At 49.0% G+C, this 26,345-nt stretch overlaps 1 protein-coding gene across 14 annotated transcripts in view; it reads right to left on the bottom strand.

The window, feature by feature from the left end:
• The window catches only part of LOC122937811 (zinc finger protein 569-like), a 350,216-nt gene extending 324,692 nt beyond the window's left edge, over positions 1–25,524 (bottom strand). For 7 of the 14 annotated variants that reach the window (XM_044292901.1, XM_044292887.1, XM_044292892.1 and 4 more), the window contains exons 1-9: positions 25,422–25,524; positions 14,736–14,859; positions 14,437–14,541; positions 14,230–14,353; positions 14,086–14,150; positions 6,370–6,474; positions 2,779–2,883; positions 2,572–2,695; positions 2,431–2,495 (exon numbers count right to left, since the gene is read on the bottom strand). In XM_044292901.1, the coding sequence (XP_044148836.1) occupies positions 2,431–2,495; positions 2,572–2,695; positions 2,779–2,883; positions 6,370–6,474; positions 14,086–14,150; positions 14,230–14,260 (495 nt within the window). In that variant the 5' untranslated portion in view covers positions 14,261–14,353; positions 14,437–14,541; positions 14,736–14,859; positions 25,422–25,524. Of the gene's footprint in view, positions 1–2,430; positions 2,496–2,571; positions 2,696–2,778; positions 2,884–3,069; positions 3,075–6,369; positions 6,475–14,085; positions 14,151–14,229; positions 14,354–14,436; positions 14,542–14,735; positions 14,860–25,421 lie in introns of those variants that run through there. The other 7 variants (XM_044292890.1, XM_044292893.1, XM_044292889.1 and 4 more) reach the window with 7 other exon arrangements.
• Positions 25,525–26,345: the final 821 nt, after the last annotated feature.

Genomic DNA, 26,345 nt, shown 5'->3' with positions numbered 1-26,345 from the left:
CTCAAATAGCTCCAGGGGACAAGTGGATCACCAAAGACTGAAAAAGCAAGAAGTGGTGGGACAACCATGAGATACGTGAGACAATGGCTCATGGAGGAACATCCACCCAGCTGTGAAGAAAGAGAGAAACTGACATCTCAGGAAATCAACTACTCCAGCAGCGGGTCTGGCTGGCCCTCCATGCAGGGGTGCTATACCAAAGGGCAATACTAACGACTAGGGTACATCTTATCTGACAAATTGTGTGCGACGCAAGAGGACTGGTCAATTGGATCCATTAAAAACATTCCTGGCCACATTAGTTTTAGTACCACCCCAACTACAGAGGGGTCATTAGAGGTCTCCAGAAGCTGCCAAAGATGTAAACTAGCCAGAACAGGACAACTACATGCCACAATAGGAAACGTCCAGACCTTTTATCCTCTGAAGTTGGTGTTGATTAATTATATGACGGTAAAATAATCCCTACAAGGTTAAAAGTATTTGCTAGACACTATGGACCATCATACTAAGGGTCCATTCACACGTCCGTTGTTTCTTTCCTGATCTGTTCAGTTTTTTGCGGAACAGATCTGGACCAGTTCTGTACCCATTAATTTTCAATGGGTCCTGAAAAAAAAATCAGACATTGAGCTGTCCGATTTTTTTCAGGACCCATTGAAAACAATGGGTACAGAACTGGTGCAGATCTGTTCCGCAAAAAACTGAACAGATCAGGAAAGAAACAACGGACGTGTGAATGGACCCTAAGAGTAAGCAGCACAGACTCTGCGGAAGAATGTTATCTAGCCATTTCTGTGGATGACTGGTGGCCATCAGCACGAGAGGACCACAGCCATTACAGAGGGGAGGACTTTCAAGTGTCACCTGGAAGAGAGATGATCCTGAAGAGCTGTGTTTTGGCACCAAGGTGCGAGAGTGTGGATGGTCCACATGTGGCACCAAAAGGACAAGTGTCTGGTCTGTGAGATTGTGTGGGTCTAGGGCCTGTCAGCTGGAGAAGATGCTGAGCTGGAGGCCAGAGAGTATGTGACATGAGGCCTGTTGGATGCTGCACAGTGGGTCACCAATACACGTTCAGGAGATTTATGGCAGAGCCCTGTCACCCTGACATTAATAAGCGGGGGCTGGGGAGTCATGATGCAGACCTCTTTAGAGTAGTGGGCTAGGATATGATCAGCAGGAACACTCCCATTGCTTCATCTTCTCCTGTCTATTAGTTTGGGGCAGTTGCTATGCTATCACACCTGATCTGTTTCTTGCTCAGAACTCTTGCTGTAGCTCACAGCTTGTTTGGAGAGGAGTTCCTTATAGGTAACTTTCTCTCTAAATATTCATGGTTTCTGCAGGGGGTTGTGGGTTATAGCATAAGCTCTGTGTAGCTGAATCCAGTAATCCTTGTATATTCTATTATCTCGCCTAGTTTGCTTCATCAGTGTAGATGTTCTTGTGGTTATTTCAGTCCAGTCTAACTGTTTGTGTTTGTTATATTTGGGTCCTAGAGTCAGCATTACAAATTAGGGTTTTCCATAGAGATATCTTTTGGGACGCTGAGGGTTACTGATGTCTGGTATTAAGGTCAGTGTCTAAGGAAAGATCTAGGGAAAGATTCATAGAGAGTAAGGGTCACTTACTGTCTGTTCAATCATCCATTCACCATATAACCCCCATCATCTGTTTGTTCCACCATTTGGTTACCATCCCCATCCTGGTCCAGTCATCTACTGATGGGTTCCTATCTCATGGCTTTCCTCTTACCTGCTAGTGCTGCGATATGTGCTTTGTATTATTCTTTATTGGACGGTCCGGCTGTTACACAGTTTGGTCCTACTGTAAGTCCTGGGGGTATACGAGTACTGGGGCACACTGTAAGTACCTGGGGAAGGCACCTGCTATAGGTGAAGTCCAGTTCAGGGTCATTACAGTTACAGACTCGTCTCTGCTTCATTTAGTGGTCACTACTCACCTGGGCTCTTATCTGTAGGAATGTCCTCCTCACACTGGTCATCGCCCCTCACATCTGTCTCTGTAGGAATGTCCTCCTTGTATTCCTCATCACCCCTCACATCTGTCTCTGTAGCATTAATATTGCTCAGATCTTCATCCTGATATAAAATCTGTGAAGCAAATATTGTAAGTTACAGGACAGTCGGACAAGTTGTAAGAAATATTTTACATGACCACAAAAGATCGGTAAAGGGGTCATCATCCAACTTTAACCTTTTTTAACAGATCCCTTCAGAGTGACCGGACTTGTGGTGGGTTCATACTTACCTGATCCCCACCGCTGGTTGCCGGCTTCATCACTCCACGACCGCCTCCGCAGGTACTGGGACTCTGGGAATCAACATCCCATTGATGGGGGCATGTGACCACTGCAGCCAATCACTGGCCGCAGCAGAGACCAGTGATAGGGAAAATTTACATTACCTGACCATCCTGTGGAAGGAGAGGACGCGGACATCTCTCTGGTGTTGTCCTCTGACTGGATCTCTCTGCAGGAGACACAGAGAGACTCAGACTTTACAGACAGAGAATTCCAGGACATTTGTATTTAGTCCTGTCCGTTACCTGGAGATGTGAGGGGCTGGTCCTCCTCCATCTTGACCTCCTTGTACAGACCCTTGTGTCCTTCTAAATACTCCCACTCCTCCATGGAGAAATAGACAGCGACATCCTGACACCTTATAGGAACCTGACAACACAATGACATCGTCATCACCCAGACCCCTCTAGTGCTGTGACTGTATAATGTCCCCGCATTCCCGGCGGTGTCACCTCTCCAGTCAGCAGCTCCATCATCCTGTGGACGACTTCTAGGATCTTCTCATTGTTCTTCTCAGGTATCAGATTACTAGACGTCTTCTTCACCGTGGAGTAATCCTGGTCATTAAAGACATAATAATAAATGTCACCATGTACATTCCAGAGTCCATCACTTCTACAGCCATGTCCACCTGTAATTACCATAGATAATGGTGTAATGTGACATCATCAGAACCTCTCACCTCTCCAGTCACATCCCCTGTAATTACCATAGATAATGGTGTAATGTGACATCATCAGAACCTCTCCAGTCACATCCCCTGTAATTACCATAGATAATGATGTAATGTGACATCATCAGAACCTCTCACCTCTCCAGTCACATCCCCTGTAATTACTATAGATAATGATGTAATGTGACATCATCAGAACCTCTCACCTCTCCAGTCACATCCCCTGTAATTACCATAGATAATGGTGTAATGTGACATCATCAGAACCTCTCACCTCTCCAGTCACATCCCCTGTAATTACCATAGATAACGATGTAATGTGACATCATCAGAACCTCTCCAGTCACATCCCCTGTAATTACCATAGATAACGATGTAATGTGACATCATCAGAACCTCTCCAGTCACATCCCCTGTAATTACCATAGATAATGATGTAATGTGACATCATCAGAACCTCTCACCTCTCCAGTCACATCCCCTGTAATTACTATAGATAATGATGTAATGTGACATCATCAGAACCTCTCACCTCTCCAGTCACATCCCCTGTAATTACCATAGATAACGATGTAATGTGACATCATCAGAACCTCTCACCTCTCCGGTCACATCCCCTGTAATTACCATAGATAATGGTGTAATGTGACATCATCAGAACCTCTCACCTCTCCAGTCACATCCCCTGTAATTACCATAGATAACGATGTAATGTGACATCATCAGAACCTCTCCAGTCACATCCCCTGTAATTACCATAGATAATGATGTAATGTGACATCATCAGAACCTCTCACCTCTCCAGTCACATCCCCTGTAATTACTATAGATAATGATGTAATGTGACATCATCAGAACCTCTCACCTCTCCAGTCACATCCCCTGTAATTACCATAGATAATGGTGTAATGTGACATCATCAGAACCTCTCACCTCTCCAGTCACATCCCCTGTAATTACCATAGATAATGATGTAATGTGACATCATCAGAACCTCTCACCTCTCCAGTCACATCCCCTGTAATTACCATAGATAATGGTGTAATGTGACATCATCAGAACCTCTCACCTCTCCAGTACACTGCACTACTGAAGCATCAACTGCCACAGACATAATACACTGCACTACTGACACATCAGCTTTGACAGATATAATAGTCTGCACTACTGAAGCATCAGCTGTGTCCAGGCTCGAACTGGCCCACCAGGGAGTCGGCGAAATCCCCGGTGGGCCCCTTGCCTGCACGCTAATATTTATAATCAGGCAGCCTGGCTAGTAGTGAGGGGGTGCAGACAAAGATGTGTCCTGAGGAGGTGCCAACGCGGGTGACAGTCCTCCCTCTGCATGGACTCCAGACTCGCAGGGCAGATAAGGGCACAGACGGTGATCAGCTGATCTGAACTACAGGACAGCTCAGTGCTTGCTGGATAGACGGTGGGCAGCACTGCCGCCAGCCCTGCAGTCCTGCACACAGCAGCCTAGAAGAAAGCTCCTCTTCCCAGCCTGTTCCCGGCCAGAGGAGCAGACACTGCTGTAAGAATTACTACTGGTTAGAGCCTCCCTTCCCCCTCCCATCTCTTACTCCTTGGCTAGCTGTGGTGCCGGTTAACCCTTACCCTCTTATCCAGCAGCCAGACATTCCCAGGGCTGGTGTATATGATGCAGCTGTGTAGTCAGGGCTGAGGTCGGAGAGGGAGGATTGTCAGGCCATGCAGTGCTTACAGCTACAGTACAGGGGGCTCAGTCCTGCCTGGTGCCCACCCCTCTAGCTGCAGGACTCCCCTTCCACTGCATGATGGGGCCGAAGGAATCGTGCATCAAACTAAGTGCATATGTGTAGTATATTCACAAACGCCACTGCCTGTGGCTGTAATAAGCAGTGCAGCGCTCACTACAGGGCCAGCAATGGGCATTAATGGGCAGCAAGTGGAGAGATGATTTCTGAGATAATCTCACCGCTTGTCATCTTGTATGGCTGGGGCAGCACTGTGGGGCCCATCTCCTGACCTGTAAGTGTGTGCATCATCATACTGATGACGCTGTGCACACACAGAGCGGGAGCAGCCCTGCCGCCCACCCATATTCCGAGTGATTGCAGAGCGCAGCGGCGGGATCGTGATGACCAGGTGGACATAGGGGGGTGCCAGAACAGAAGCAATAAACGCTTCCATCAATACAGATGGAAGCGCTCATTGCTTTTCCCTTTATAGGATGCAGTAAAGGGAATACTAGAGAGCGCTTCCATAATGGATGAGCTCACTAGTCTGGAGGTGGAGGTGGAGGAGGAGGAGGAGGAGGAGGAGGGAAGCGCTGTACAGTACTTACCCCTCCTCCTGCTCGCTCTTCTCAGGGTCCGCGCTGCTGTGTCCTGGCCACCTGCAGCATCAAGACATATAGAGCGCACTCTGACCTGACGCTGCAGGAGGTCAGGTGACTGCAGCGCGGGCCCTGAGAAGAGAAGACAGCAGGACAGGGAGAGGGGCGGCAGGAGAGGTAAGTGACTATTATTTTACAGTCTGATCTGAGGTCTGATATGGAGGTCTAATGGGGGGGGGGGTCCTGGAGAGGTCCAATAGGGGTCTGGAGTGGTTTATGGGGGGTCCGGAGGTCTGAGTGGGGGGGTCCGGAGGTCTGACGGGGATGTCTGGAGGTGTAATGGGGGTCAGATATCAGGGTCTGGTCTGAGGTCTGATATGTGGGTCTGGAGGTCTATTGGGGGTCTTATCTGAGGTATGATATTGGGTCGGGGTCTTACATGGAGGTCTGATCTGAGGTTTAAAACTGGGGTGTTATATGGGGTCTCACAGAGGTCTAAAGGGGGTTTGGTCTGAGATGGGGGGGGGTCTCATTTAGGGTTTTATATAGGGGGCTGATCTTAAAGGAAGGTGTTTTTGGTCTAAGAGAGTGGTTGTGCTGTGGGCAGGGAAGGTGGCGGGGCGGCAGGCCTGTCTCATTCATTATTTTCTACACCTGTTTCAGGCGTAGAAAATAGTCTAAATTAGGGATGAGCGCATAAAACCTAGTTCTAATACTGTACGGAGCAGGAGCAGGAACTCCGTACAGTATTAGAATGTATTGGCTCCAATGAGTCGAAGTTATTGCTTCACGAAGTATCGCGAGACAGCGCTAGCCCCGCCCCCTACACCTCTGGCAGCCATGTTAGTACACCCAGACATGGCTCCTGCTCCTCTCCTCACATCACTGAGGGCCACAGGCGCTTCCCTCACCATCTCCAGAGCCCCAAACACTGGGAGCAGCCAGTGACATCCTGACACCTTAGAGGAACCTGACAACACAATGACACCGTCATCACCCAGACCCCTCCAGTGCTGTGACTGTATAATGTCCCAGCATTCCCGGCGGTGTCACCTCTCCAGTCAGCAGCTCCATCATCTTGTGGATGACTTCTAGGATCTTCTCATTGTTCTTCTCATGTATCAGATTACTAGACGTCTTCTTCACCGTGGAGTAATCCTGTTCATTGAAGACATAATAATAAATGTCACCATGTACATTCCAGAGTCCATCACTTCTACAGCCATGTCCAGCTGTAATTACCATAGATAACGATGTAATGTGACATCATCAGAACCTCTCACCTCTCCAGTCACATCCCCTGTAATCACCATAGATAATGGTGTAATGTGACATCATCAGAACCTCTCACCTCTCCAGTCACATCCCCTGTAATCACCATAAATAATGATGTAATGTGACATCATCAGAACCTCTCACCTCTCCAGTCACATCCCCTGTAATTACCATAGATAATGGTGTAATGTGACATCATCAGAACCTCTCACCTCTCCAGTCACATCCCCTGTAATTACCATAGATAATGGTGTAATGTGACATCATCAGAACCTCTCACCTCTCCAGTCACATCCTCTGTAATTACCATAGATAACGATGTAATGTGACATCATCAGAACCTCTCACCTCTCCAGTCACATCCCCTGTAATTACCATAGATAATGGTGTAATGTGACATCATCAGAACCTCTCACCTCTCCAGTCACATCCCCTGTAATTACCATAGATAATGGTGTAATGTGACATCATCAGAACCTCTCACCTCTCCAGTCACATCCCCTGTAATTACCATAGATAATGGTGTAATGTGACATCATCAGAACCTCTCACCTCTCCAGTCACATCCCCTGTAATTACCATAGATAATGGTGTAATGTGACATCATCAGAACCTCTCACCTCTCCAGCCACATCCCCTGTAATTACCATAGATAATGGTGTAATGTGACATCATCAGAACCTCTCACCTCTCTAGCCACATCCCCTGTAATTACCATAGATAACGGTGTAATGTGACATCATCAGAACCTCTCACCTCTCCAGTCACATCCCCTGTAATTACCATAGATAATGGTGTAATGTGACATCATCAGAACCTCTCACCTCTCCAGTCACATCCCCTGTAATTACCATAGATAATGGTGTAATGTGACATCATCAGAACCTCTCACCTCTCCAGTCACATCCCCTGTAATTACCATAGATAATGGTGTAATGTGACATCATCAGAACCTCTCACCTCTCCAGTCACATCCCCTGTAATTACCATAGATAATGGTGTAATGTGACATCATCAGAACCTCTCACCTCTCCGGTCACATCACCTGTAATTACCATAGATAATGGTGTAATGTGACATCATCAGAACCTCTCACCTCTCCAGTCACATCTCCTGTAATTACCATAGATAATGGTGTAATGTGACATCATCAGAACCTCTCACCTCTCCAGTCACATCCCCTGTAATTACCATAGATAACAGGGCTCCAGATGGCGACCAAAATGGTCGCCAATGCGACTTAGAATTCACAAATGGCGACAAGACTTTTTAGTCTTGTCGCCATTTGCGACTAGACCCTCCGCGGCAGCTCTGCAGCTGAACAGCGGCGGGCACAGGAGCTGACAGTTCTCTGCCCCGCCGCCGCCGATGTTCTTCTCAGTCTGAGTCAGCTCGTCACAGCACACAACAGCAGAGCCGCTGGCAGCAGGGAGGGGAGGGGCTGGGAGGAGTGTAATCTGATCCTAGAGTGGAAGCTGCTCCTGCCAGCCCCGCCCACCCTGGCCTGCAACCAATCAGAGCTGAGGCAAGGCAAGCACTAGCAGCTCTGAGTCACTGACAAGTACAGGGAGAAAGAATCGAATGAGTCACAGGTGAAAAGAACTAAAGATCCGACTTGTGACTCATTCGATTCTTTCTTAGACTCCCTGTACAGTGTGCCCCCCCCCCAGTATAGGAAACATTGGTGGCACAGTGTGCCCCCCCCCCAGTATAGGAAACATTGGTGGCACAGTGTGCCCCCCCCCCAGTATAGGAAACATTGGTGGCACAGTGTGCCCCCCCCCCCAGTATAAGAAACATTGGTGGCACAGTGGGAAGTGCCAATGAGGGTTAAAAAATCATTTAAAAAATTAACTCACCTCCTCCAGTTGATCGCGTAGCTGCCGGTCTCCTGTTTCTTCAGGACCTGTGGTGATGTCACTGAGCTCATCACATGGTCCATTACCATGGTGATGAATCATGTGATGTATCATGTGATGAGCACAGTGATGTCACCACAGGTCCTTTGACAGGTCCTGAAGAAAGAACAGGAGACGATCAATTGGAGGAGGCGAGTTAATTTTTATTTTTTAACCCTCATTGGCACTGCCCACTGCGCCACCAATGTTTATTATATTGAGGGGGGGGGGCACACTGCACCACCAATGTTTATTATACTGGGGTGTTGGGGGTGCACACTGCGCCACCAATGTTTATTATATTGAGGGGGGCACACTGCGCCCCCCCAATGTTTATTATACTGGGGTGTTGGGGGGTGCGCACTGCGCCACCAATGTTTCTTATATTGGGGGGGCGCACTGCGCCACCAATGTTTATCAAACTGGGGTGTTGGGGGGGGGGGGGGGCGCACTACGCCACCAATGTTTATTATATTGGGGGAGCACACTGCGCCACCAATGTTTATCATACTGGGGTGATGGGGGGGCGCACTGCGCCACCAATGTTAATTATATTGACCTTCTACTATGCATTCTGTATTAAGAATGCTATTATTTTCCCTTAGAACCATGTTATAAGGGAAAATAATACAGGGAATAGACTTTCATCCTAGCAACCATGAGTGAAAATCGCACCGCATCCGCACTTGCTTGCGGATGCTTGCGATTTTCACGCAGCCCCATTAGCTTCTATGGGGCCTGCGTTGCGTGAAAAACACACAACATAGAGCATGCTGCGATTTTCACGCAACGCACAAGTGATGCATGAAAATCACTGCTCATGTGCACAGCCCCATAGAAGTGAATGGGTCCGGATTTAGTGCGGGTGCATTCCGGTATTTTGAATGCCAGATCCGGCACTAATACATTCCTATGGGAAAAAATGCTGGATCCGGCATTCAGGCAAATCTTAATTTTTTTTTCGCCGGAGATAAAACTGTAGCATGCTGCGGTTTTATCTTTTGCCTGATCAGTCAAAATGACTGAACTGATGCATCCTGAACGGATCGCTCTCCATTCAGAATGCAGGGGGCTATGCCTGATCAGTTCTTTTCCGATATTGAGCCCCTAGGACGGAACTCAGTGCCGGAAAAGAAAAACACTAGTGTGAAAGTACCCTAAAATATTAAGTTTAAATCCCCCCATTCCTAATTTTACATATAAAATATATAAAGAATAAATAAACATATTACATAGCGCTGTCCAAACTATTAAATTATTAAATAATACCTCCTATGCGGTGAGCATTCGCCATTTTTTAGTCACCTTGTCACCCCAAAAAATAGGATAGGACTGTTCTATTATGGGCCGAACATTTCATAAAATGCGAAATGCACGCGGCTTTTTTTGGTGTTTTTTTTGCGTGGTATTGAGTATCGCAATACTTTTTTATGGTGAAGAAAGCGAATCCAAATTTTGGTATCAAAACAACCCTATGCCGATCTGGTCGGAATAGCGTTGTCACGATACCAAAATTTTGATTCGGTTTCGATTTGGCGACTAAAAATTTGATTTGGCTCCTAAATTTTTCAGTTCAGGAGCCAATGGCTGCCAGCTATTTTTTTTAGTCTGGAGCACTGGATAATGGTGTAATGTGACATCATCAGAACCTCTCACCTCTCCGGTCACATCCCCTGTAATTACCATAGATAATGGTGTAACGTGACATCATCAGAACCTCTCACCTCTCCGGTCACATCCCCTGTAATTACCATAGATAATGGTGTAATGTGACATCATCAGAACCTCTCACCTCTCCAGTCACATCCCCTGTAATTACCATAGATAATGGTGTAACGTGACATCATCAGAACCTCTCACCTCTCCGGTCACATCCCCTGTAATTACCATAGATAATGGTGTAATGTGACATCATCAGAACCTCTCACCTCTCCAGTCACATCTCCTGTAATTACCATAAATAATGATGTAATGTGACATCATCAGAACCTCTCACCTCTCCAGTCACATCCCCTGTAATTACCATAGATAACGGTGTAATGTGACATCATCAGAACCTCTCACCTCTCCAGTCACATCCCCTGTAATTACCATAGATAATGGTGTAATGTGACATCATCAGAACCTCTCACCTCTCCGGTCACATCCCCTGTAATTACCATAGATAATGGTGTAATGTGACATCATCAGAACCTCTCACCTCTCCAGTCACATCCCCTGTAATTACCATAGATAATGGTGTAATGTGACATCATCAGAACCTCTCACCTCGCCAGTCACATCCCCTGTAATTACCATAGATAACGGTGTAATGTGACATCATCAGAACCTCTCACCTCTCCAGTCACATCCCCTGTAATTACCATAGATACTGATGTAATGTGACATCATCAGAACCTCTCACCTCTCCAGTCACATCCCCTGTAATTACCATAGATAATGGTGTAATGTGACATCATCAGAACCTCTCACCTCTCCGGTCACATCCCCTGTAATTACCATAGATAATGGTGTAATGTGACATCATCAGAACCTCTCACCTCTCCAGTCACATCCCCTGTAATTACCATAGATAATGGTGTAATGTGACATCATCAGAACCTCTCACCTCTCCAGTCACATCCCCTGTAATTACCATAGATAACGATGTAATGTGACATCATCAGAACCTCTCACCTCTCCAGTCACATCCCCTGTAATTACCATAGATAATGGTGTAATGTGACATCATCAGAACCTCTCACCTCTCCGGTCACATCCCCTGTAATTACCATAGATAATGGTGTAATGTGACATCATCAGAACCTCTCTCCTCTCCAGTCACATCCCCTGTAATTACCATAGATAATGGTGTAATGTGACATCATCAGAACCTCTCACCTCTCCGGTCACATCCCCTGTAATTACCATAGATAATGGTGTAATGTGACATCATCAGAACCTCTCTCCTCTCCAGTCACATCCCCTGTAATTACCATAGATAATGGTGTAATGTGACATCATCAGAACCTCTCACCTCTCCAGTCACCTCCCCTGTAATTACCATAGATAATGGTGTAATGTGACATCATCAGCACCTCTCACCTCTCCAGTCACATCCCCTGTAATTACCATAGATAATGGTGTAATGTGACATCATCAGAACCTCTCACCTCTCCAGTCACATCCCCTGTAATTACCATAGATAATGGTGTAATGTGACATCATCAGAACCTCTCACCTCTCCAGTCACATCCCCTGTAATTACCATAGATAATGGTGTAATGTGACATCATCAGAACCTCTCACCTCTCCAGTACATGCACTACTGAAGCACCAGCTGTGACAGACATCATACACTGCACTACTGAAGCACTAGCTGTGACAGACATCACACACTGCACTACTGACTGCGGCTCCTGGCTCCCCCGGCAGGGGCGTAGATAAGGGGGGGGATAGGGGGGTTCAAACTTTCCCCCCCCCCACCCCCGAGTGTCCCCCTCAGCTGGAGGCCCAACGCTGACCCGAACGCCCACATACTGCGGCGGGCCACGGGAGCGCATAGCTCCCTGTCCCGTCGCCGATCACCACCATAGGCTTCAGCCTTGTAGGCCTGAGGCCTATGCGGTAGTGAAATTCCGGCGCAGACTCGCGTGATGAAGTCATCGCGCGCCTGTGTCGGGACACAGCACTGACGCGCCTGACTCATCCCACCTTCCTCTGTGAGCAAGCGCCTGGCCCTGGACATAGGTGAGTATTTCGCTTTTAATTTTTTTATTCATTTTTTATTTTATTTTTTCATGTGCCTACTTTGGGGGACATGTGGGGGGGTACACACAGGAGGACATATTAGGGAAGATAAATCGAGTACATGGGGGGGGGAATGTGGGGGCTGTATGGGGCCAAATTATTATGGGAAGGAATACTATGTGGGGGCAAATTACTATGTGGGGGCAAACTACTAGATGGGGCAGTGTGGGGGCAAATTGCTATGTGGGGACAGTGTGGGGAAATTGCTATGTGGGGGCAAATTACTATGTGGGGGCAGTGTGGGGGCAAATTACTATGTGGGGGCAAATTACTATGTGGGGGCAAACTACTATATGGGGCAGTTTGGGGGAAATTACTGTGTGGGGGCAAATTACTATGGGGGATTACCATGTGGGGGCAGTGTGGTGGAAATTACTATATGGGGGTGTTGCTATTGGGGAGGCATTGTAGGGGGAATTCTATTATTTCTGGGGACACTAAACAGGGATTATTGCCTGGAGCACAATATAGGGTGTTATTATTACTGGGGGTCTCTAGGGGACATTATAGCTGCTGTGAAAACTATAGGAACATTTGGGGTAATTTATCAAACTGGTGTAACGCAGAACTGGCTTAGTCGCCCATAGCAGCCAATCAGATTCCACCTTTCATATTTGACAGCTCTTTTGGAAATCCAGTTCTACTTTACACCAGTTTGATAAATTACCCCAATTATATCTATTAGGGTCACTATTTTTTCAGCAGTATAGTTCCTGGGGCATTGGGGGGCACAACGGGCAAAGTATTGGGGGTGGCAGCAGGATGACACTGTGGGGACACCAGGATGGGGGGGTTGATGGAAAAATTGAGAAATCTAACGGTGTCTGTGTTACAAACTAGAGACGAGATGCGGCTGAAGGAATTTGCCATGGCGGTCTGGGTCAAATGGAGGAGAAGAGGAAAGAGAAGGTCTACATGACAGGAGATGTCACTGGATGTAACAGGTATGTGGTGCTGTATTCTCCTCCATGTCTTTTTTATTGCAATTATATGTATTTTAAATTTGGCGACCAAATTTTTCAGTTTAGGACCCAATTTGGGGTATTTTAAGTTAGTGATAAATTATTAGATAGTAGTAGTACATATACTTTGCACAAGTAGCTCACTTAGTCACTTACATAAGGAACGGCGGGTCCGTCTTACAATAGGGACACTGTCAGGGACACTGTTATGGGGGGGGGGGGAGATATCTGTGGATGTGGATGATGACTCTTATAATTTGAGAAAGCTGAACCCCCCCAGCCCTGCTCCTCATGCCTGGGCTCTCCCTCCCGCTGTCCGGACATCAGAGCCTCTTTACAGGACGTTTCCAGCAGAACTTCCTCTTTCCCTCAGGTTCCTGGAGTTTTCCTCTCCCAGCATGCTTTGCGGTGTGACGTCACAGGGCTGGCCCCGCCCAGCACACTGGTCAGTCAGCACTAGCCCCGCCCCTACACCTCCGGTGGCCATGTTAGTACACCCAGATATGGCTCCTGCTCCTCTCCTTACATCACTGAGGGCCACAGGTGCTTCCCTCACCATCTCCAGAGCCCCAAACACTGGGAACGACCAGCACAGCCGTATCTAAGCCTCTCATGTGAGATACAGCCTGCTGAGCCTGGATCACAGCTTCTCTTGTGTGATACTGTCTGCTGAGCTGTGTATCTAATCCTATCCTGTGTGATACTGTCTGCTGAGCTGTGTATCTAATCCTAGGGTGTGTGATACACATGACAGTTACATTTCTTTATGTTGCTGTTTAGTCCTCGTGCCCCCCCCCCAATATCTGGACGCAGCAGTGATCAGCGATAGGGAAAATCTCTGTTACCTGACCATCCTGTGGAAGGAGAGGACGCGGACATCTCTCTGGTGTTGTCCTCTGACTGGATCTCTCTGCAGGAGACACAGAGACTGGACTCAGACTTTACAGACAGAGAATTCCAGGACATTGGTATTTAGTCCTGTCTGTTACCTGGAGATGTGAGCGGCTGGTCCTCCTCCATCTTGACCTCCTTGTACAGACCCTTGTGTCCTTCTAAATACTCCCACTACTCAATGGAGAAATAGACAGCGACATCCTGACACCTTATAGGAACCTGACAACACAATGACACCGTCATCACCCAGACCCCTCTAGTGCTGTGACTGTATAATGTCCCCGCATTCCCGGCGGTGTCACCTCTCCAGTCAGCAGCTCCATCATCTTGTGGACGACTTCTAGGATCTTCTCATTGTTCTTCTCATGTATCAGATTACTAGAGGTCTTCTTCACCGTGGAGTAATCCTGTTCATTGAAGACATAATAATAAAATGTCACCATGTACATTCCAGAGTCCATCACTTCTACAGCCATGTCCACCTGTAATTACCATAGATAATGGTGTAATGTGACATCATCAGAACCTCTCACCTCTCCAGTCACATCCCCTGTAATTACCATAGATAATGGTGTAATGTGACATCATCAGAACCTCTCACCTCTCCAGTAAGCAGGAAGAGTATCTCTAGGGTAAGATTTAATATCCTCTCCGCCATCTTGTCCCCGTCCCCATCCATTATCTGGTACTGATGATGTCATCGGACAATCCTATATCACAGGAACCTGAATGGAAGAAGAGGAGTCAATGTAGAATCCACATGAAATCCCATAGAAATGCTTATAATGACCGGAGATGATGAGGGACATTTGGGAGAAATCAGAGGAGATGAGGTCTTCTCTCTATTGTCTGGACTGATGACTAAAAGATCTCGTCGGGGCAGTTCCCCCAATGTTTGAGGTCACAGCAGTGTAAAGTATGGTGCACCCTCACACGACCCCTACATACAATCCCTGGCTGAAGTGGTGATACACCCGACCAATCAGCTGTTTGAGGAGACCGTGGCTCGCCGGTGAGCGCTGCAGTCTTCTCGCAGGTCACCAAGCACCGTCTTTAGTAAAGTGGTTGTGCTTGATATCGCAGCTGTGACCGGTGAAGGTGACATCACATGGCCTTGGAAGAGGCGTAAGAGGTCACCGAGCGCAGCAGCCTCTTCATACAGCTGATCGGTGGGGTCCCGGGAGTAGGAGCCCCCCGATCTCATGACCTATCCTGATAATTCCAGAAAACCCCTTTGACACCACTACTTTATAAGAGGGTCTACAGGAATGTCCAGTTCACCCGGAGGAAGTCTTATGGGTGAACCGGAGACAAGGAGGGAAGACGCCGGTGATGGCGGCCGGACCGGTCATGGAGGGACAGGAAGAAGATTTATGTTCTTCCTTCCTGATCCAATTCATCTCTAGTTCAGGTCAAATATTGACGAACGACCCGATTCTGGGGCCGGAGCCAGACTGTTTTTTCGAAGGCCCCAATTTCCATAATAAATTGTTCCCAGCAGCTCGAGACCAGATCAGGTTCATCATTCACATGGAGGCTGCACCGGAAGGAGCGGAACGTTAGAACTGCCTGAGCTGTATCTGCAGGACTGACTGGACAGTGAGGGGAACTATAACCTGTGACCACGTAGGTGTGTACTGTGCGGAGTCCCACGTGGTCTGCAGCATTTGGGACACGCCCTGCGCAAGTTACAAACCAGGACACGAGAAGATGGAATATGAAGAGGGGTCTAGAAAAGCAGCGCGTGGCTCTGCATCTCCAGCCTGGGCGGGATCCCTAAGGCCTCTTTCACACAGGCGTTTCGGATTTGCTCCAGATGCGTTGCGTGTGCATTGCAGGAAAACTGTGCGACACGCAACTGCAGTCATTTTTGACTGCGATTGTGTTGATGTTCAGTTTTTATCGCACCGGTGCAAGGCGTTTTGCACACGCGTGATAAAAAACTGACTGTGGTACTGCCTGATGTGACCACAATATCTGCTGGTTCCGCCGTTGATGATCCGGCCTCAAACGACCGCTCGTGTCATTTTAATTCTCACAGAACTAACACCAGTCAGGCCGTATGTGAGTTCAAACTGACAATTCTTTATTGAATGCATCACATATATTTATATTGACAGTTGGAACACCTCTTTCAATTGGTAAATTGTAAAACCCCCTCTGATTGGCTATGCAAATGAGGCAAGCAGAGATTAGTTCAAGAGCTTGGCTGGGAGGCAGATGGGTGTGGCCATTGTCACAGAGATTCAAACCATGACATTACCCCCCCTCCTGGGAAACAGTCCAACAGCCACAGTGGGACCCTCACCGGGTCAACTCGAAGATGTTGGAAAAGTAGTCTTAAGATTCCAGGTATAGGATAATCCATCCGCATTCCCGTTTTGAGGCCCTGGCCGATATTATATGGTGAAATTGTAGGGTTGCAAAGCCAGGCTCCACCTTAGTAATCGGCCATTCTCTCCCTCCACCCGGTTTAGTCATATCAAGGGATTGTGGTCCGTCATGACGGTAAAAGAGCGTCCATACACGTAGGGCTGCAATTTCTTTAAAGCCCAGACTAAAGCCAAACATTCTTTTTCCATGGCAGCATATCCAACTTCACGGGGTAACAACTTGTGGCTGAGATACGTCACCGGGTGCTCCTTCCCATCGTCGCCAACTTGACTTAGTACGGCTCCCAGTCCGAACATGGCGGCGTCTGTATGTACGACAAAGTGTTTGTTAGGATCGGGTGCCGCCAGTATGGGAGCTTGTGTTAGGGTGGTTTTCAACTGTTGAAATGCCGTTTCGCACTCCGGGGACCACAGGACCTGTCTAGGGAGATTCTTTTTGGTCAGGTCCGTCAGTGGTTTGGCTATGTCACTATAGTGAGGTACAAACTTTCTGTAGTACCCGGCTGTCCCTAAAAATGCAAGTACTTGGGCCTTGGTTCTGGGAACCGGCCAGTTTAGGATGGCCTCGATTTTTGCAGGCTCCGGCCTCTGCTTCCCACATCCCACTTTATGTCCCAAATATTGTACCTCAGACATCCCGATATTACACTTGTCTGGCTTCAGGGTCCGGCCTGCAACTCTGATTCTGTCTAGCACTATGCCCAGGTGTCTGAGATGCTCCTCCCATGTCTGGCTATAGATTGCGATGTCATCAAGATATGCGCATGCAAAATCCTGAAGACCACTAAGGAGTTGATCTATCATTCGTTGGAAGGTAGCCGGAGCATTTTCATCCCGAATGGCATTACCCGGAACTGGTAAAAGGCCAAACGGGGTGATGAAGGCTGACTTTGGAATGGCGTCCGCCTCCAGGGGAATCTGCCAGTAACCCTTACACAGGTCAATAGTCGTCAGATAATGTCCCTGAGCTATTTTGTCCAACAATTTGTCCATTTGGGGCATGGGGTAGGCATCTGTCACAGTACAGTCATTAAGTCGCCTATAGTCCACACAAAATCGGGGTCGTGCCATCCTGTTTTGGGACTAATACTACAGGGGAAGCCCAGGGGCTTGCTGATGGTTCGATCACCCCTAACTCAAGCATCTCCCTAATCTCTGCTCTCATCCCTTCTTGCACAGCTCCGGGAATCCTATAGGCTGATTGTCTCAGGGGCTTCTGCCCGAGGGTCTCCACCTTGTGCACTGCCAAGTGAGTGTATACAGGGAGTGTTGAGAACATCTCTTTCCGGTCCTGGAGTAATTCCCTGACCTGTTCTTGTTCCTGGGGTCCTAACCCATCTCCTAACTGAACATCTACCACCCCCCCAGAACGGTTACTGATTGCAAGAAGCTCCAGCATCGGCAGGTATTCAGAGTCCCCGGTGGCAGGAGCGCATATGGCGGCTACTGCCTCAGCCCTCTCGTAATAGGCCTTCATCATATTGATGTGGAATGTCCTCTTAATTCTTGTGTCTGCACAGCTGGCGACCACGTAGGTGGTGTCGCACAGCTGTTTTACCATCTGATAGGGGCCCTGCCAGGAGGCCTGTAATTTATTTTGCTTCAAGGGTTTTAGTACTAGGACCTTCTGTCCGACACAAAAAGTGCGATTCCGAGCAGATCGATCATACCAAACCTTCTGCTGACTCTAGGCTGATTGCATATTCTCATGGACTAGCTCGGTAAGTTCCCGCAGTCGATCTCTGAGTTCCAAGACGTAACTAAGGATGGGGAGGCCTTCAGGATCCTCTCCCCCTTCCCACTGGGCCCTCACTAAGTCTAAGGGTCCCCTAACCCTTCGCCCATACAACAGCTCAAATGGTGAAAACCCTGTGGACTCTTGAGGTACCTCCCTGTATGCGAACAGTAGGTGGGGAAAATATATTTTTCCCAATCCTTCCTACTCTGGGTCAGCTCAGCGGTGAACCTATTTCCTTGATCAGACAATATCTCCTGGGGAAATCCTACCCTAGTAAACACCCGCAGTAAGGCATCAGCTACCGCGTCAGCCTGGATATTAGATAGGGGAATAGCTTCCGGGTAGCGGGTGGCGTAATCCACCACTGTAAGAATATACTTCTTCCCAGTGGCACTGGGGCGGGCCAGTGGGCCAATAATGTCTACTGCTAACCGGCTAAAGGGTTCCCTAATTATCGGCATGGGGTGCAGAGAGGCTTTTGGATGATCCCCCGCCTTTCCTACTCTCTGGCAAGTCTCACAGGTCCGGCAGTATTCTTGTACCTCTGCATGTAACCTAGGCCAGGAGAAAGCACGAGACAACTGACTCCGGGTCTTAGCTATCCCTAAATGTCCGGCCAAGGGGATGTCGTGAGCCAGCCTCAATAGCTCCCGTCTGTACTTCTGGGGGTACGACTAGCTGTTTGTAGGGGCCCTCGCGCTTCCCGTTGCCCACCCCTTCAGTGTAACGATAAAGAAGCCCTCCCTCCCACTCTATTCTGTCTTCCCCTAACCCCCCTGGATCCTTGCCCGCCCTGTCGCGATAGCACGCTAAAGTAGGGTCTCTCCGGCTTTCTTGCCTAACGTCGGAAGGAGAATCCCAGGACATGGGGTTGTCAAGTCGGGGTAACGTAGGAGGATTTGGTCTTACCTGGGTCCCCATAGGAGTGGAGTTGCCTTGTAGGTGGCTTTGTTGTCGGGTGGTCACGGCCATGGCGGTCTCTAGTGCAAATGAAGAAGTCAAATGCCCCAAGTCGTTCCCCAAAAGTACTTCTGCGGGTAACTCACGGAGTATCCCTACTCTCACTTGTCGCTTCCCTGAGCCCCAATCCAGGTGAACTCTGTTGCCCCCTACTACCCTGACTGCCACAGTCTGGCCGGTTCGGGCCGACTGAGGAACTATGTGAGGCTGAATAAGGGTAATCGTAGCCCCGGAATCACGAAGTCCCTGGGCCGGCTGCCCATTAACCCATACCGCCTGACAATGGTGCTGCTGATTATCTTCAGCTGTGGCCTGGACGGTATCGGCCTTGAACAGCTCACCAAACTCTTCCTGAACATCTAGAGGGTTGGCCTCGTTCTGGAGGCAACAAGTCGCCGACCTGGATAACTGGGCAGTCTCTTGGTACCTCGGGATCGGTTAGGGCAATAATGCTCCAGATGACCCATCTGATTACATGTATAGCACTTAGGCCCGGTAGAAGGTTTTGATTGGGCTAAGGGTCTAGAGGCAGCCCACTGAGATACTGGAGTTGGGCTCGAGGTCGGTACACTGGGCCGCGGTAGTGGATAGCGCTGGCCTCCAATGGATCTCCGAGAGTCCAGATATTCATCGGCCAAAGTAGCTGCTTGCTGTACCATCTGTGGCCGCCTATCTCGCACCCAATCCCATATTTTGGAGGGGTGTGGTCAAAGAACTGTTCTAAGAGAACTAGCTGGGGTATGTCCTCTATGGTATGAGCATGGCTTCCCTGGAACCAGCCCTTGAGGTTCCGCTGCAGACAATGTGCCCACTCCACGTAGGTTAGGTTGCCTTGTTTCCGGGATTCTCAAAACTTAATCCAGCTGGCTTCAGGGGGTAATGGCAAATCGGGCTAGCAGGGCTTCTTTTACCAGGTCATAATCCATGGCGTCCTCATCCTCCATGGCCCGATACGCTTTCACAGCTTTGCCAGTTAGGTTACTCGCCAGTAAGGCGACCCGATCTTGGGACGGCACTTTATGTATCTGGCACAGTCTCTCAAAGTCCTGGAGGAACTCTTCTATTTCCTCCTATCCTTCCTTAAATAATTTGAATGTGCGAAAGGGCAACTTACGGACAGGTGCTGTATCTCTAGGTGCTGTCTCTGTTTGCCGTATTTCCGCCATTTCCACTCATGTTGTCGCTCACATTCTCTCTCTTGTCGGTCTAGTTCTCTCTCTTGCCGCTCATCCTGCAGCTGGATGTCTCTGATGGCATTCTGTATGGCGGTCTCGGATGGGTTGGCACCATATAATGCCAACCGAATTCTAACTCGTTGCTGAAACAGGGCTTCCACGGACCGAGGTCCAGCATCACCATCGCTCTGATCCATCTCAGCTAACTCACTGATCAAGGTGGCCTTGTTCTTTGTCCCAGCGGTCCCTCCTCGGCTCTCAAGTAAATCTTTCAGCGTGTCTCTCCTGCAGGCTGGGTAGCTGGTCATTCCTAGTTGTGATTTGGAGCGTCCCAGTAACTGGAGAGCCAATCCCACCGCTGCCACCAATGTAACGAGCCCCTGCTGGCTCTAGTCTGCTCTCACGGCACTCCCTGATGTGACCACAATATCTGCTGGTTCCACCGTTGATGATCCGGCCTCAAACGACCGCTCGTGTCGTTTTAATTCTCACAGAACTAACACCAGTCAGGCCGTATGTGAGTTCAAACTGACAATTCTTTATTGAATGCATCACATATATTTATATTGACAGTTGGAACACCTCTTTCAATTGGTAAATTGTAAAACCCCCTCTGATTGGCTATGCAAATGAGGTAAGCAGAGATTAGTTCAAAAGCTTGGCTGGGAGGCAGATGGGCGTGGCCATAGTCACAGAGATTCAAACCATGACACAGAATGCTTAGTAAACTGTAGATTGAAGCGTCCTCTTCTTGCTTCTTCTTTCAGGACCTGCAAAAGGACCTTAGGTGTTGTCACCGAAGGTCCTTTTCCAGCCAGGCCCTGTAAGAAGAAGAAGAAGAAGAAAGAAGACGAGCCCGGCTGTGCGATCAAGTGGATGAGGTAAGTTAAATTATATTTTTTTTTAACCCCACAATGGACCTTTTCCTGAGAATTCTGTATTCAGAATACTATTATTTTTCATTATAACCATGTTATAAGAGAAAATAATAAAGTAAATGGGGTCCCAGGTAACTCATCCCGATCGTCTCCTTAGCAACCATGCGTGAAATTCGCACTGTATCCGCACTTGCTTGCAATTTTCACGCAGCCCCATTCACTTCTATGAGGCCTGCGTTGCTTGAAAAACGCACAAAGAGGAGCATGCTGCGATTTCCACACAACGCACAAGTGATGTGTGAAAATCACCGCTCATGTGCACAGCCCTATTGAAGTGAACGGGTCCGGATTCAGTTCACCTCATGCATTGCACCCGCACGGAAATCTCGCCCGTGTGAAAGTCGCCTAAGGGCCGGACCTGGTGAGAGATAAGGAAGAGGGGGGGTCCGGTGAAGGCCGTTAATCGGAGGGACATGGTAGAGTTGTTGCGATACCAACATTTTTTTTTCGATTTCGATACCATAAAAAAGTATTGCGATACTCGATACCACGTTAAAAAAAAACAACAACACTCAAAAAGCCATGTGGATTCCGCATTTTAAAAAATGGCGAATCGCGCAGTTTTAATTTTGTTTCTTTTCTGGCGTTCACCGCATAGATTTTTAAAAATATTTTAATAGTTTGGACTTTTTGGACGTGGCGATATGTGATATATTTATTGATTACATATTTTATATGCAAAATTGGGAAAGGGGGTGATTTATACTTGGTGTGTTTTATTTATTTTTTTACACTTTTTATTTAATAACCATTTCCCCCCATAGGGGCCAGAACCTGGGATCTTTTCATCCCTTGTCCTATTCACCCCAATAGATCTCTATCAGGGTGAATAGGACCTCACACTCTCCCTGTGCACACAGCAGCAGGGACGTTACCATGGCAGCCAGGGCTTCAGTAGCATCCTGGCTGCCATGGTAACCGATCGGAGCCCCAGGATTACACTGCTGGGGCTCCGATCAGAAGCTGCCACTGGACCACCAATGAGGGGGAGAGGACCCTGTGGCCACTGCCACCAATGATTTTAATACTGGGGGGGTTGAGGGGGGTGGGCGCACGTCACCACAAATGATAATCAATCTTTAATTACAGGATGCGGGTACTGACAGCAGATCAGCGGCAGTTAACCCCTCAGGTGCCGCACTGAGGGGTTAACTGCCGCTGATCGCAGCTCCCTGTCACAGGTCGGATGCCGGCACGCGCCTCCTGAATTAAAAGTTAAAGACAACCTTCTATGGGTTCGGACTTTGTTAATCAGCAGGCTACACAGAGCGGCGCCCAGGGATGTCCCAGCACTTACTATTATTCCTGGGCGCCGCTCCGTTCGGCCGAGCGATGGGGCAGAGACATCAGCTTCTGTCCTGGGCGTTCCTTCTGGGTGCTAACTTAAAGTCCTCCTGTCATTGGTGGCGCAGTGCGCCCGCCCCTCTCTCTCCTCATTGGTGGCAGCGGCGGCACACGGGGAGGGAGACGCTGCTTCCAGAGGGATCCCCAGTGTGATAGGGATGATGGGCAAGTAGTCATGGAGCGGACCATGGGGAACCTCCTCTCTGATTGGTCGTTTATAGTCACATGGTATTTAAAAAGCTGGAAGCAGCAACTGTGAACAAGTAACATTGGATTCTACGGATTTTACATTTTAAGGGTCCATTCACACATCCGCAACCGTTCCGCAAATTGCATCCACATTTCCGGAGCGCACCCCCGATCTTCCGGTCCGCAGCTCCAGAAAAAATATAGAACATATCCTATTCTTGTCCGCAATTGTGGACAAGAATAGGCAGTTCTATGGGGGTGCTGGCCGGGTGTACTGCGGATCCGCAATACACTACGGACGTGTGAATGGACCCCAACAGGAATTTTCTGACTTTTAACCCCTCCATAAAAGGGAAATTTTCCATTTTTATTTTTTACTCCCAGCCTTCCCGGAGCCAGAACTTCTTTATTTTCCATTAACATAGATGACGAGGACGTTAACATCGCCGGACGAGGACTTGTTATTTGTGGGACCAGTTGTACTTTGTAATGGCGCCATTTACGGTTCTATACAATGTAGTGGGAAGCGGGAAAATTCCAACTGGGGGGATAAAAAAAACAAAAACCCCACACAATTCGGCCAGTTTTCTGGGTTTTGCGGTCCAGCGTTTCCTGCCGGTTCCCCTCCTCCTCCGGTCGGTGCGATTACAGCGACACCACATTTATACAGGTTTTCTGTGTTTTATTACTGATGTTTTCTCTGCATCCCCGTCTTCTGACCGCCATGACGTGTGCGGCGCTGTGTGCGCATTCTTAGGGCTCATGCACTGAACAGTCTGCCCTCCGAGACATAGAATCCGTTAGTGGGCCATATGTCCCGGAGCGGCATACATCAGGTACACGGGAGCGCACATAGGTTACAATGATGCTCTGCGCACCGGGCCGCCCGCGGAGCTTATTGTCCTGCACTCATATGATAGTAGCCTGTGCGCTCCCATGTGCCCGATGTATGCCGCTCCGGGACATATGGCCTGGTCACGGACTCTATGTCTCGGAGGGCAGACTGTCCAGTGCATGAGCCCTTAGGCTACTTTCACGCTTGCGGCAGGATGGATCCGACAGGCTGTTCACCCTGTCGGATCCGTCCTTCCGCTATTTCGCAGTGCCGCCGGACCGCCGCTCCATCCCCATTGACTATTGACGCAGTCATACACTGCACTACTGAAGCATCAGCCGTGACAGACATCATACACTGCACTACTGAAGCAGCCGCCGCCACAGACATCATACACTGCACTACTGAAGCATCCGCCGCCACAGACATCATACACTGCACTACTGAAGCACCAGCTGTGACAGACATCACACACTGCACTACTGAAGCAGCCGCCGCCACAGACATCACACACTGCACTACTGAAGCATCCGCCGCCACAGACATCATACACTGCACTACTGAAGCATCCGCCGCCACAGACATCATACACTGCACTACTGAAGCATCCGCCGCCACAGACATCATACACTGCACTACTGAAGCATCCGCCGCCACAGACATCATACACTGCACTACTGAAGCATCCGCCGCCACAGACATCATACACTGCACTACTGAAGCATCCGCCGCCACAGACATCATACACTGCACTACTGAAGCATCCGCCGCCACAGACATCATACACTGCACTACTGAAGCATCCGCCGCCACAGACATCATACACTGCACTACTGAAGCATCCGCCGCCACAGACATCATACACTGCACTACTGAAGCATCCGCCGCCACAGACATCATACACTGCACTACTGAAGCATCCGCCGCCACAGACATCATACACTGCACTACTGAAGCATCCGCCGCCACAGGCATCATACACTGCACTACTGAAGCATCCGCCGCCACAGGCATCATACACTGCACTACTGAAGCATCCGCCGCCACAGGCATCATACACTGCACTACTGAAGCATCAGCCGCGACAGGCATCATACACTGCACTACTGAAGCATCAGCTGCGACAGACATCACACACTGCACTACTGAAGCATCAGCTGCGACAGACATCACACACTGCACTACTGAAGCATCAGCTGCGACAGACATCACACACTGCACTACTGAAGCACCAGCTGTGACAGACATCATACACTGCACTACTGAAGCATCAGCTGTGACAGACATCATACAATGCACTACTGAAGCATCAGCTGCGACAGACATCACACACTGCACTACTGAAGCATCAGCTGCCACAGACATCACACACTGCACTACTGAAGCCTCAGCTGTGACAGACATCATACACTGCACTACTGAAGCTTCAGCTGTGACAGACATCATACACTGCACTACTGAAGCATCAACTGCCACAGGCATCACACACTGCACTACTGAAGCACCAGCTGCCAGATATCACACACTCCACTACTGAAGCATCAGCTGCCACAGACATCATACACTGCACTACTGAAACATTAACAACCAAACATTATAGACTGCACTACTGAAGCATCAGCTGTGACAGACATCATACACTGCACTACTGAAGCCCCAGCTGTGACAGACATCATACACTGCACTACTGCCTGCGGCCCCCGGCTCCCCGGTACCTGCTCCTCATGCCGGGGCTCTCCCTCCCGCTGTCCGGACATCAAAGCCTCTTTACAGGACGTTTCCAGCAGAACTTCCTCTTTGGTAGATGCTAGAGTGGAGTTGTTAGAACGAGGTCTGTGACGTCACTGGTCACATGCTCCTTCATGGTCACATGGTCAAGTGTGGGAAGTGCTTATAAACCCAGACTGCAGGAGCTTGTGAAGGAGGAGGAGCTGTGTGCGCCTGGATGTGCTGCAGAGCTAGAGTCCATAGGAGCGCATACATGAGGAGGCAGGTTACAGATCTGTGAAGGGAGGGGGCATGTGGTGTATTCTGGGGACATGGGGGGGGTTAATCTGTGAGGGGGGCATGTGGTGTATTCTGGGGACATGGGGGGGTTAATCTGTGAGGGGGGCATGTGGTGTATTCTGGGGGGGTTAATCTGTGAGGGGGGCATGTGGTGTATTCTGGGGGGTTAATCTGTGAGGGGGGCATGTGGTGTATTCTGGGGGGTTAATCTGTGAGGGGGGCATGTGGTGTATTATGGGGGGTTAATCTGTGAGGGGCTGGGGGCATGTGGTGTATTCTGGGGACATGGTGGGGGAGGGGGGTTAATCTGTGAGGGGGGCATGTGGTGTATTCTGGGGCCCATGAGGGTGCAGATCTATGGGGGGGGCATGTGGTATATTCTGGGGCCATGAGGGTGCAGATCTATGGGGGGGGGGGCATGTGGTGTATTCTGGGGTCATTAGGGTGAAGATTTACGGGGGGGGGGTTATGGGGAGGTCAATCTGTGAGGGGGGGTGGGTGTGGTGTATTTTGGGGACATGAGGATGCAGATCTGTGGGAGGGGGGCTTTATGGGGTGTATTGGAGAGGGGGCAGATCAATAAGGGGGGGTGTAAGCCTCTGTGTATGGGGCTGGGTGTATCTTGTAGCTGC

The sequence above is a fragment of the Bufo gargarizans genome, chromosome 5 (genome assembly GCF_014858855.1).
Source record: "Bufo gargarizans isolate SCDJY-AF-19 chromosome 5, ASM1485885v1, whole genome shotgun sequence".
Lineage (NCBI taxonomy): Eukaryota > Metazoa > Chordata > Amphibia > Anura > Bufonidae > Bufo > Bufo gargarizans.
This window is presented reverse-complemented; position numbering and strand designations above follow the sequence as displayed.